The sequence below is a fragment of the Ictalurus punctatus genome, chromosome 14 (genome assembly GCF_001660625.3).
Source record: "Ictalurus punctatus breed USDA103 chromosome 14, Coco_2.0, whole genome shotgun sequence".
Classification (NCBI taxonomy): domain Eukaryota; kingdom Metazoa; phylum Chordata; class Actinopteri; order Siluriformes; family Ictaluridae; genus Ictalurus; species Ictalurus punctatus.
The window spans coordinates 22,162,586-22,175,660 of NC_030429.2; the positions used below are offsets into that span (position 1 = coordinate 22,162,586).

A 13,075-nucleotide genomic window follows, 5' to 3' on the forward strand; every position below is an offset into this window, starting at 1 on the left:
CGAAGCGAAGAATCACTGTCACATGTGGCGTATTTTGGTGCACTTTTCACTTTAGTGGGGTTTTTTTTGTTGTTGTTGTTGTTTTTTTTTTTCTTCCCCCATTTAATTTTGTCTTTGTTCTATACACCCTCTCTAATCCATCATCTGAAAGGGCTTTTAAGGAGGCAGGTCAGCTTGACCGAGCACTACATGAATGAATGGAGCTTTTATCTCTCAGAGGACAAGAGGACAGGAACCAATTACAGCACTGGTGCTTGTTGCCGGGCCTTTTGTTACTCTTCCTATCACAGTATCTGTTATTTTTGGCATTGCTTACACTGTATGTCTTGATAGCATATGAACGTATACAGCAGTATGGGCAAGTTTCAACACAAATGACAGAAATGAGTAATGTTTTTGTTTTGTTTTTTCTTCTTCAAAGTCACGGATTTGATAATGGGTCGTTATTGATCACACGTACACATATACAGTGATGTATTCTTTTCTTCCCCAGCATGCCAGGAAGTTAGGGTCAGAGCACAGGGTCAGCACCCCTGGTGCAGAGAGAGTTAAGGGCCCAACAGCTTGGCAGTGCTGGAGCTTGAACCCCCGACCTTCTGATCAGTAACCCAGAGCCTTAACCGCCAAGCCACCACTGGTATAATTTAGTGCAGGGGTTCCCAAACTTTTCCAGGGCAAGGCCTCCCAAATGGCATTAAAATGTGACCGAGGCCCCCCTTTTGCATGATGTCTTTAAAACACATTAAAAATACAGACTTCTGAATATATTTTTTTATTATTAATAATTACATCTTACATCTTTACATTACATTACATTAGGAATTGATTGTGTGTGTGTGTGTGTGTGTGTGTGTGTGTGTGTGTGTGTGTGGTCTGAGAGTGAGAAGGAGAAAACATACATTTATTTATTTTTCACACCAAATTGTTGAGGCCCCCTGGGCGCCCCCTGGTGGCTCCCAAGGGGGCTGCGGCCCCCACTTTGAAAACCACTGATTTAGTGTACATCGTCATGGACACGTTTGTCGGTGTTGAGCATTTGAGCACTTTATTTATCTGAATAAATAAAAATAAAAAATGAAAAACTTTTTTTTTGTCACTCGGTGCAACGTTTAAAAATATTCTACATATAGATTTACAGTCTGATTGACTGAGAAACAGATTTATTTTTCATTTTCAACAAAAACACAAGTCAAATCTGAATATACATCATTCATACAACGTTATACACAAATGATTCAAACAATAACGTGTTCACTGTGGCATTCGACGTGCATGCTGATCAGGCTAATGAATGATCTCTGTTTCAATTTACTGCTGTTTGTAAATGTAGCTGATTCCTTTTTCACTCATCATTTGCCTCATTATTATGATACACAACACCCAGGGGGTCTCAGGCAGTCTGCTGTTTTCTCATCGGCTTAAAAAAAAAGAAAAAAAGAAAAGAAACAGTAAATGTGCCAGGCACAACCGTGTCTGCTGGTGTCTGAGAAAGAAAAAAAAAGAGAAGCTTTTCTTCTCCTAAAAAAACTGCCCTCAGCCAATATTAACATTTAATGTCAATTTAATATTACATATTACATTCATATGAACATTTTGACGAACCTCTTTAAGTAATCTCATCACTAGGCTAAATATCAATACAGGATAAATAGGTCATAAAGCAGGTGTTTCACAGAGAAATGATTAAAGGCCATTTTCTCTGTGATAAGGCATGTACTATTATTAGATATCGATTTTATGATCTGTGGTCAAAGGGCCCTCGTTTTCTTTATCAAACGACTCTTACACGTCAGCGTACCTTATCATATAAACACAGGGACACAGTGGAAGGTTTCTAAGGCAAACATACGGGTACTACATAAGCACGGATTCAGTAAGTCATAACCTTCACATTTATTATCCTCCTACTGTCCCTTTGTGTATAATGACATAGAAGAAGGCCATAAATGATTTGCAAAGCTACACTAGCTCTAGCTCAAACTCTTCTATAATGTTATTAGGTAGTTAATATTTCCCGAAACTATTATGATCATACATGGAATAGATATTGCACTATAACAGTGTGCTTGTATATTTAGAAAGGTATAAGGAAAACGCACACTACAAAGATAAAAAAATAAAAAATAAAAAACATATTTATAAATTCTAAATTGTAAATCATAAATTCTCCTCCTCCTCTTCCTGATTATCATCATCATCATCATGATCATCATCATCATCATCATCATCATGATCATCATCCTCATGGTCAATATCCTGGTCTCTGTCAGATATGACCACTTCGTCCTTGTCGTTAGGGTCAATGTCTTCCTTAAACCACACGGCTTTGTAGCCGTCTTCCATGCGCCGCTCCTTGGTGAGGATGGGTTTCACCTCTTTCTCATTATCTGTGTTGTCTGAGGCATTCTGGCTGCTGGAGTCTGTAGGAAGAGTGGAGTTATCATTGCTGCTCCTGCTCTGTGTAGTCGGAACGCTGCGCTGTGTCTCCAGCACCTCGGGAACACTGCGGCTCAGCCCTGGCCGTCGCGGCAGTGCCAACTCTGCCGCCTGCTTCGAAGTCACACTGTCCGTGTCTCCATCAGACTGAAAACCCTCGTTGGTGTACTGCACACCATCTTTAGGCCCGCCTGAACCCCCGCTCAGCTGCAGACCCCAACAGCACCAAAAAATGAGGAAATTTATACTTGATCTATACCCCAAAGCCTCAAATTCATACATAAATCTATAGCTAAAAAAGTAATCTGGTCATGAATAAGACTGGAGATAAATACATCTACAGTAAATCCATTTAAAGGCTTCTATATCCTCTTATTGCCTGTTTAAGCGACTCACCGAGCTGCGGAAAATGCTGGCCTCAGATAACTTCTTCCAGTCTGTACTGAAGCGACTGAGGTGGTAGGCCAGAAAACCAATAACCACGAAGCAGATCAGCAGCGCTACAGCCAGACTCACCCCCAGAGCTACCATGTCCGCCGTCGCGAAGTCACCCGACGGCAAAGGCTGCCCTTTTGAAACAAAAAACACGAAATGGCCACAATGTAAACCCTTTTCAACACTACACAAAAGACATGAATAACAAACCAGAACACCTGGTTCGTTTGAACATGAATTATTGTACAGTTTACCCAACACCAGATTCCAGATTATTATAACTGACATCCTAAAACCTTACATTACAGACACGTCGACGCAAAAGCAGAGCTCAAGCATGCAGCAGTCCCCCATCACCATATTTGATTGAAGCTGGAGAGAATGCAGAGACTACTGCAGTGTGGCAGAGAAGATACTGTATGTGTGGAGGAGTTCGGGTTAAGGTTAATGCATGTCCATTTGTGCATGTACCTGTGTAAGGAGTAGTATCAGGGTTTGTGGTAATGGTGTATGGACTGGAGGTGCTTTCCGTTAGCTGTGTGACTGTGTCTGTGGTAGCATTTGTAGCCATGTTAGTAGTTAGGGTAGTATTTGTAGCTATGGCTGTAGTCATCACAGTGGTATTAGGGCTATTGGTTGTGGTGTACGTGTCTGTAGTGGAGACTCCTAAGGAAAAAGCAGTAACACTCATTAAGTCCTTTGCAGTCCAGCCAATTCAAGAAAAATTATTTAAATGAATATATATATATATATATATATATATATATATATATATATATATATATATATATATATATATAATGCATTCGATAAATTCTGTCTATCCAATTCAAAAGACTAATGGAAATGGAAATGGAAATATATATATACATATATATATATATATATATATATATATATATATATATATATATATATATATATATATATATATATATATATTTCCATTTCCATTAGTCTTTTGAATTGGATAGACAGAATTTATCGAATGCATTTTTTTTTAAATTGGCTAGACAGAAAGAAACCTCCCAGCACTTGCATATTCCCTTCGTATGCAGCACAAGCGAGCAACAATCCCACAACATTCTGCAAATTCCCCCAGAAGGAAACGTTGAACTAGCTAAAATGGCACCAGAGATTTCCTCATTTCTCAAATGTGTCGAAACGATTTATCTTCGTTTCTATTACGGCTATAACGTTAGGGATTGTTAAGTACAATAAATGTAAGGTGATAAGTAGCACTTCCCAGAGTGAGTGATGTTTATCGCTTCTTACCTGGAGTGACTTCTACTGAGAGAGTGGCTGTGCTGGATTCACCATTTGTTGTATCAACTACGCTTATCTAGGACAAAAAAAATGTCTACATGTATGTTCCATACTCGTATTTTGCTCCTTTGCAACAGGTAAGAGGAGCGAAGAAGAAGACAAATGTATTTCGTATTTCGAATGAAGTAAAATGCATACTTGCAAGTCCACAGTGCCAGGTGAAGCTGCTCTTGTCATGATGATGAAGCCCTCTGGAGTGATTTTAAAGCCACTGTTTTCAAGAACTTCAAATTTAATTCCAGGATTTACTCCCTATAGTGAGAGCCACATAAAACAACTTAGTATAATAGACTGTTAAATATGTTAATTCAGTAATTTCCTCTTTTCCTGGTGGGAGGTGCAGTAGCAATAGACTGAGAAGGTCAGTCCAGACTTCAGCCCTCCTGAGACATCTCTAGGAGTAGAAGCGGCTCATGACTAAGCATTGTGGTGGGGCAGGACAACATTAATAACAACATAGTCTCAAACAAAAATACGTTGAAAGGCTATCACACTTGACTTATGCTACAGGCTATGCTAGTAGCCTAAAATTCGAGTGAATTTATAAAGTCCAATAATAGCCAATAGAAAGTTGACAACAGATGGTCATCCAGCTCACAGTCTAGCAGCTCGTTTTGAGTGGTTTTACATACGCCTTTGTTCAACCGTCTACGCTCGAGCTAGCAGGTATGTCTCCCATGTGAGACAATATATTAGAGTTAATAGCTTTAACCAGGGTTGCCAGGTTTCATCAACATTTCCATCTCGAAAACCGCACAAAAGACATGACACACTGTCTGTACTTACAGTTTGACCTGTAAATATTGCGTGTGGAAGGTTATTAGATTTAATTCTGATTTTGTTCATATAAAACAAGATCTTGGCAACCAGAAGCATTTTAAACTACCCAATTTGGGAACCATGTTAGGAACTGTTCTAGCCACTGTTCCTTCTCCGAGCATGGGGCAAAATGATTCTTGTCTCAGTGGGCTTCTATTAAGGCTTTTTACACTTCACATTTTTGACGGCTAGGTGCAATAATCTTCTTCTTTCAGGTCGCCACAGCAGATCACATGTTTCCATTATGGAAATCAGGTTTATGATCCGCATATTTGATTTGGCACAGGTTTTACACCGGATGCCCTTCCTGACACAAGCCTGGGCTTGGGACGGGCACTGAGAGTGCGACACTACTGACTGGTTTTGGTGCCCAGCATCTGGCTCAAACCCACGGTCCTGAGATTAAGAGTTTCATGCTCTGTCTGAGCTAGCCAGGTGCAATAATAATTAGGTGCAATAATAACTCTATGAAAGCTAAATGGGGTAGTGAGTATACTGTCGCAGCAGCAGGAAAGGTGACCAAACAGCCACTTTTGTGGCATGTCATTGTTGGTCCATCAAAAGAGGTAATTAGTATTTTAACCAAATTTAAAACGTATGGAGTTGTGTATCAGGGCTTTATTAAGATTAGCATTTGTTGAACAGCTGATATATGTATGGTGGACGAACTGCCACTGCCCAGATATTCCTTAGCCAACTGTCAGACATAATCCCGGATCAGCATCAGAGGACATCCTTGCAAGGTGCCTGAGCCACCTCACCTGGTCCCTATCGAGTTGGAGGAGCAGCGGCTCGTCACTGAGGCTCTCCCTGATTGTTAAGCTCCTCACCATATCATGGAGGCAACCCTGCAGAGGAATCTCATTTCTCACATCCCTATGTGCACCCACATCTCTATATGCAGTGGTGGCTTGGCGGTTAAGGCTCTGGGTTACTGATCAGAAGGTCGGGGGTTCAAGCCCCAGCACTGCCAAGTTGCCACTGTTGGGCCCTTGAGCAAGTTCCTTAACCCTCTCTGCTCCAGGGGGCGCTGTATCATGGCCGACCCTGTGATCTGACCCCAGCTTCCTGACATGCTGGGGTGTGTGAAAAAAAGAATTTCACTGTGCTGTAATGTATATGAGACCAATAAAGACTCATTATCATTCTCCTTACTCACTATCCAAAATCTGTGCTCCTGCTCCACCACCACAGACCATTAGTGCAACTTTAGCACTGCTTCGACTGGCCCAATCCGTTGTTTTTTTTCTTTTTTCATTTCACATTCTTTTTTTTCCACCACTCTTAAACCGCATCCTGGGAAACCGTGGATGTGGAGGCGATGATTTTCATCCCAGCTGTTTCACATTCAGTAGCATTTGCGTGTGTCAGAAGTCCACTTCAGATGCTGCTAAGAGAGCAACATCATCAACATATAACAGGGATAGTCTCTCGCACATGATGTCTCTTTGACCTTGCTTGATCTCTCTAATGATCTTTCTAAAGATCTGCGATTGAGAAGGACTTGAATCCTAATTCTCTCAGCTGTGATGTATCAGAATAATTCATTCAGGAGAGAAATCTGTTATTGAGTGTGGATGTCCTGAATAGTTCCAAAAAGGGAGCAAACAAAAACTAAAACATGATTTACCTTTTGTATTCCAGTAAAATATATTGTAGCTACATTAAAAAAAATAATAAATTCTGATATTCATCATTCTGCTAACAGTATTATCGATTTTCTTATTTATTCATTCACACTATGTATCTCTTTTCTCTTACAGCTCCACTAAGGATGTAGCTGCAAACTTTTTCTCCAATTCCTACTGACAGTAAATTTTAAACTACAGGGTGTCCCATAAATCTCCATACAAATTAACACTTCTTCTTTTTCTTTTTTCTTTTTTTTTTAGCAAAATGTCTTCCGAAACTTTTCATACTCCATTCAGACAGCCTTTACGAATGCCTTTGAAAAACAAGTACGTATCGAGATCGTTCTCACGGCCGGATCGGGAAGCTGTCGCAAGGCTGTGATGGACTTTAGCGGGACACATGGCGAGCACATCACACACGACACTGCTGCCAAACTCATTAACACATTCGAAAAGACTGGAAATGTTACGGACAAACCGAGAAGTGGACGTCCACCAACATCCACTGACGAAGACTCAACCGACGTAGTGCTGTCTTACATAGTCCCCTATGTATGGAGACTTTTGGGACACCCTGTACAATATTACAAGAACTTGGCATGTAAAAATGTCAAATCAGAAGTGTATTTAAGACTTACGTCCAAGAAGTCTTCATCTGTGGCCTGAACCCGTAGAGGTATGTTGCTGAACTTGCTTTCTAGCACTATGCTGCCGACACCTGCGTCCTCTGAGATGAAACCCTCATATTTGGGTTTGACAAACTGTGGTGGGTGCTTGCTACTTATCACTACTTGTAGTATGACAGTTGTGGTGGCAAGCTGGTCAGGGTTCTCCAACTCATATGCCTACGGAGTGGATGATGGGGATACACTCAGGAGGGTTTTTATGAATATACTGTATACATCACATCCACATACTGTATAATATACATACACATAAAATTCACTACATATATTCTCAGCCTAGTAGTAAATAAAATCCAGCAATAAGCAATAAGCCTGATACACTCGGCAGCGCACACAGTAACAATCCCAGTAGCGTTACGGTGTCACCACTGTTCTCTAGTCAGTGGTGGTCCATTTCCAGTAATGGCCAGGATGGATGGGGTGACCAATTGTGTAAGAGTTGTACTAGTAAATAAATGTCCGAAAGTATTTAGACACCTGTCCAATCACACCCATATGTGCTTGTTAAGCATCCCAATCCAGATTTAGTCCTACCTTTATACCATTATTAAAACCTTCAAACGTCTAGGAAGGCTTTCCACTAGATTTTGGAGCGTGGCTGTGGGTATTTGTATTCACTCAGCCACAAGAGCATTAGTGAGATTTCAGGTGAGGAGGCCTGGGGTGCTGTCGGTGTTCCAGTTCATCCCAAAAATGTTCAGTGGGGTTGAGGTCAGGGTTCTGTACTGTCGACTTGAGATTTTCCACACCAGCCTTGGCAAACCGTGTCTTCATGGAGCTTGGATTGTGCACAGGGGCATTGTCATGCTGGAACAGGTTTGTGACTCTTGGTTCCAGTGAAGGGAAATTGTAATGCTACAGCATGCAAACACATTCCATACATTTGTGTGCTTCCGACAGTTTGGGAAAGAAACGCATACAGGTGTGATGGTCTGGTGTCCCATAAGTGTAGGTATAAGACTGGTGTACTTTATATGTATGGATAATCTGTTATTATATTTTATGTTTTAGTAAACCAAGGAGGTTACTTACCATGACTGTCAGTATGATTGGTCCGTGTACACCCACTGGCTTCTGCATTGTAATACTTCCACTGTTCGGATCAATACTGAATATTTCATCATTATTTCCTGTTCAGAGACCGAAAATTAGACCGAACTACTCAAATAGTGCCTAAAGCTGGTGTGCACATGAAAGGATATAGAACAATGAAGCAAACTCTTGTCAAAATCAAAATCTTGTCTAACCTCCAATAATTCTGTAATTGATTGGGTCATTCCTTCCATTGTCTCCATCAATGGCATGCACTGGGCCAGGATCCAGGGTCAACGCTCCAGCCTGTGATTAAGAAAAGACTATTATCATTAAAACATGAGAACACACAATGTCAGTGCAAATTACAGCCTATCAGTAGGTTTTGATTAGGTGCGTAACCTTAGAAACTCTGCTAGCCTGAGTCTACCCTAGCCATTATTGATGAATATACATACATATACATATATATATATATACCCATATTTATTTATATTATATAACTACATCTTATATCTTTTGATCAAGCAGCACTTCATCATTGTGTATTGCTACCTAATGGCATGAACAGAGTCAGTGGTGAAAGCATGGAAAGGGAACACACCGCTTGCTCATTTAAATTGACATTCCCTGTATATCCAGAGGTGACGCATATTTTGGTTGTGCCAACAGTGGACTCTGTGCAAGGCTGGAACCATGGTGGTCGGTTATTGATGTCTAAGATAGTGACAATGACGGTGGTGGTGGCAGTATGAGATGGTGTCACTGTTGAAGATAAGGCCGTGTCCTGAAAAGTCACCAAATCCATGATACAATGAATAGAATGATCATTAAATCATGTTTATCAGCTTAAGATCTGTCACCTGAGCAAAGAGTAAGATCTGTTACCTGAGCAAAGAGTTTCAGAGTAACATCTTTAGTAGTATCATAATCCAAAACCTTCTTCACCAGAATTACTGGGTTAGTGTCTGTCAGCAGCCCAAATTCCTCCTGAGTGAGAGAGAGAGAGAGAGAGAGAGAGAGAGAGAGAGAGAGAGAGAGAGAGAGAGAGAGAGAGAGAGAGAGAGAGAGAGAGAGACACGAGGAAGGAGGAAGTGCTCTTAAACCCAGCTACACTTTGAAATATCTGTTTCCAGAAAACAGGCAAGACTTGGACTTACCATTGGAGATTCCAGACGGTAGAACAGCCGATCTCCATCAGGGTCCGTAGCCTCAATTTTTCCCACTGTTGTATCAACTTTGGATAGCTTAAGAGACGTCATAATTTTTTAGTCACAATAACATTTCTTCATTGTCTTCATTGAAAAAAAAAAAATCCATTGGGCTTTCATTTAATTCAGTGAAGAGTATATGCTTTAAAAAGTGAGTGTAATATCAGCTCTACCTCATTAACTTCCAGAGTGTACCGGTTACTTGAAAAAACTGGAGGGTTGTCGTTGATGTTTTCCACAGTCACAAATACTCGTAGGGTCTGCAAAGAATAGTTTTGAAGATTTTCCAGTGGAAATTGTAGTATTATGGAAATTGTAATAAAAAAGAAAAGAAAAGGCTTGGCACGTAATAATCAACACTGAGCAAGCTTACTTCAGTCAGTGCATCCTTCGTACACTGTATTTCAACGGTCAGGCCACCACCAACAGGCAGGGCCTGGGACAAACACATTCAAAATACAAATGTACAAAAATGTTGATGAGGATTGGAATGAAAACGAGCGTTTATATTTTTTAAATCTAGCTCTCAGTGTGATCCCAATAACATGGGCTATATGAATACCTGTGAGAGGAATAATTACCTCATAGTCCAGTACTTTGTTTGCCACAAGCAAATTGCCATTTATTCCAAAGGCATTATCAGGATTTACTATAATATTAAGGCTGACTCCTTCATCAGCGGTTATTTCGACGACTGTAGCACCAATAGCGTTGTTCTCTGGAAAGATCACTGAGCGTAGGGATGAACAAATTGCTGCAAGTGAACACAACAGTGTTACGTCACATTAAAATCAGAATGATATTTTTTATTCCTCTTCACATACAACACACCACATAATTTGCAGTCAAATCAGCTAAAAAGTATTTTTTTTAGTATTTCACAATACATTTAGTCATGTTTCATCAACCTAGAACACTCATATGACTTATTATAAACATACAGTGGGGTGAAAAATGAAAGGCAAACCCAACATAAAGTGTCTCAGTAGGGTGCCACCAGAATAACTTCATTTCACCTTGGTACAGATCGGTACAAATATCTCAAACTGCACCGGAGAGATGAACACCATTCTTCTTGGAGACACTCCCTCAATAGAGCATGCTGTCTAACACATTGCCCCAAAATTTCCCATAAGTGTTTAATCATCGGGTTGAGATCTGGTGACTGTGAACGCCATAGCATATGATTTACATCATTTTCATACTCGTTTGACCTTTCAGTGAGCCCTCATGCCTTGTGTTGAGGGCCACTGACATCCTGAAAGAGGCCACTCCTATTACAATAGAAGTTTCTATTATTATTGGATAAAGACCCGACCATGCCAGCAAAATGCCTCCACAGAATAACAGAGCTACCAGTTTTCCTTTAATTTGTTACCTGTCTATATATACAAGCTTACTTCCTTTGCTTTAGAATGCAATCTTCTGCAATTTGTTGACTAAGCTATTGATTGGAAATAGTGGTCACCAACCCTCTTTCTTGAGATCGCCAACCAAAATCTAACATACCCGTTTTAGATGATCAAGAACTTCTTAAGGCAATGATTAGATGGTCAGGTGGGCACGCTTATGGTTGGAGGTTGAAGGTAGATCTCTAGGAACAGTTTTGGTGACCACTGGTTTCATCTAATTTAACTAATTACACTGAGACTTATGTGTCGATTGTCAGAACCAACAAAACCACAACCAAGTTTTCATATTTATATTCTCAAGCCTTATTTTTTGAAAACTGTTCCTTATAACACAACAGATAATAGTTGTAAAGCTACACTTACTCTGACCAGAAGTGTCGACGGTGAACACGCCCAGCAGAAAGAAAACTATTTTGAGCCAGAAAAGTTGGTTTAGATCCATTGCTCAGAAGGTATCTGGTCGATCAGGTTCTCTCTCACATAGCACATTAAACATATTAACTGATGAGAGAAAGCAGGCTTCAGACCCAACCTTTGAGACGGGACGTTATTTGTGCTTTATTGGTCATAAAAAGCCGGCCGCGTTGGACTTTCGCCCCCACATAAACTCCCGTCAGTGTGGACGGAATTTATATGATGCTACAGTAACAAACTGTCAGTACACAGACACAGACCAGTTGTTTACTTCAAGCTTTCACTGTTTTACATGTTCATTGCAAGACAGAATCCTACAAGACAGGAAAGGAACATGGGATGTTTTAGATTATTATTATTTTCACTATCTCAGGGGTAGGTCATGGTCGTAAAGAAGAAAAACCCTCTTATCTAGGATCCACTACTTCTCTGCATATTCAACAGGACATGAAAGGCAGAAGTGCCTCTAGATCAAAAGCACTCTCACATTAAAACCCAAGCACTGAATAACGTACCATTTCTAACTGGTTATAAGACATCAAATAGTATTATCATCAGCAAAAATATGTCACATCTTAGGTAGGATTTTAATTAGGAATCACCAAGATCTATTATGTTACATTTTATATTATGTTCAGCTTTAATCATTCACATCACTCTTGACACTATCTATAATATTTACTTCTATGTACAGCATATATAGGTATGTATGAACAAATGAACCGGATGGAATGATTTAACTGTAGATTAAACTGACCATATGGAAGTAGAGAAACTCCACCACCGTGTCATTAACTCTATAAAACCATTCTCATTTTGGACCGCCATTGCTAAGAACGGTTAACCATTGAACTGTTACTATCTTCAGTTCGATACGGTGAAACTCATACACTCATAAGTTCCCGTTAACACGATAGCACTTTTTGACTCTACAGGACACAGTTATAGACGGGAAATTGTTTACTATCGCACTATTCGGTGTCACCTAGATCAGGATGGGTTCCCTTTTGAGGATTTCCCATTTATATGTTTCTGTAAAGCTGCTTTGTGACCATGTCCATTGTTAAAAGTTCTATACAAATCGAATTGAATTGAATCGAACTTGCTATGTCTTTCACAAGAGTCCTTTGTTTGTTTGTTTGTTTTTTTTGTTTACCAAATTAGGCACAAGAGAAACAAACAAAAATATAAAGTCATCAACCTAGAACACTCATATGACTTATTATAAACATACAGTGGGGTGAAAAATGAAAGGCAGACCCAACATAAAGTGTCTTAGTAGGGTGCCACCAGAATAACTTCATTTCACCTTGGTACAGATCGGTACAAATATCTCAAACTGCACCGGAGAGATGAACACCATTCTTCAGGAAGACACTCCCTCAATAGAGCATGCTGTCTAACACATTGCCCCAAAATTTCCCATAAGTGTTTAATCATCGGGTTGAGATCTGGTGACTGTGAACGCCATAGCATATGATTTACATCATTTTCATACTCGTTTGACCTTTCAGTGAGCCCTCATGCCTTGTGTTGAGGGCCACTGACATCCTGAAAGAGGCCACTCCTATTACAATAGAAGTTTCTATTATTATTGGATAAAGGCCCAACCATGCCAGCAAAATGCCTCCACAGAATAACAGAGCTACCAGTTTTCCTTTAATTTGTTACCT

General features: G+C 40.1%; 2 protein-coding genes across 3 annotated transcripts in view; both read right to left on the minus strand.

The window, feature by feature from the left end:
• LOC100304581 (P450 aromatase) overlaps positions 1 to 880 on the minus strand; it is a 7,758-nt gene extending 6,878 nt beyond the window's left edge. The window contains exon 1 of the mRNA XM_017484523.3: positions 1 to 880. This exon is cut by the window's left edge and continues 286 nt beyond it. The gene's annotated coding sequence lies outside the window, so the exon portion shown is untranslated.
• A 263-nt stretch (positions 881 to 1,143) lies between these two features.
• cdhr5b (cadherin-related family member 5b) lies at positions 1,144 to 11,534 on the minus strand. Of its 2 annotated transcripts, XM_017485913.2 has the most exons (15): positions 11,352 to 11,534; positions 10,158 to 10,330; positions 9,950 to 10,012; positions 9,750 to 9,836; positions 9,526 to 9,612; positions 9,254 to 9,355; positions 8,970 to 9,152; positions 8,581 to 8,671; positions 8,366 to 8,463; positions 7,286 to 7,492; positions 4,336 to 4,449; positions 4,147 to 4,213; positions 3,343 to 3,537; positions 2,833 to 3,005; positions 1,144 to 2,643 (listed from the first exon to the last, which is right to left on the minus strand). In XM_017485913.2, exons 1-15 carry the CDS (start codon positions 11,428 to 11,430, stop codon positions 2,158 to 2,160), a joined length of 2,205 nt encoding a protein of 734 aa, XP_017341402.1. In that variant the 5' UTR covers positions 11,431 to 11,534; the 3' UTR covers positions 1,144 to 2,157. The 2 variants fall into 2 exon arrangements, with proteins under 2 accessions (XP_017341402.1, XP_017341403.1); XM_017485914.3 differs by lacking the exon at positions 3,343 to 3,537.
• Between the last annotated feature and the right edge of the window lie 1,541 nt (positions 11,535 to 13,075).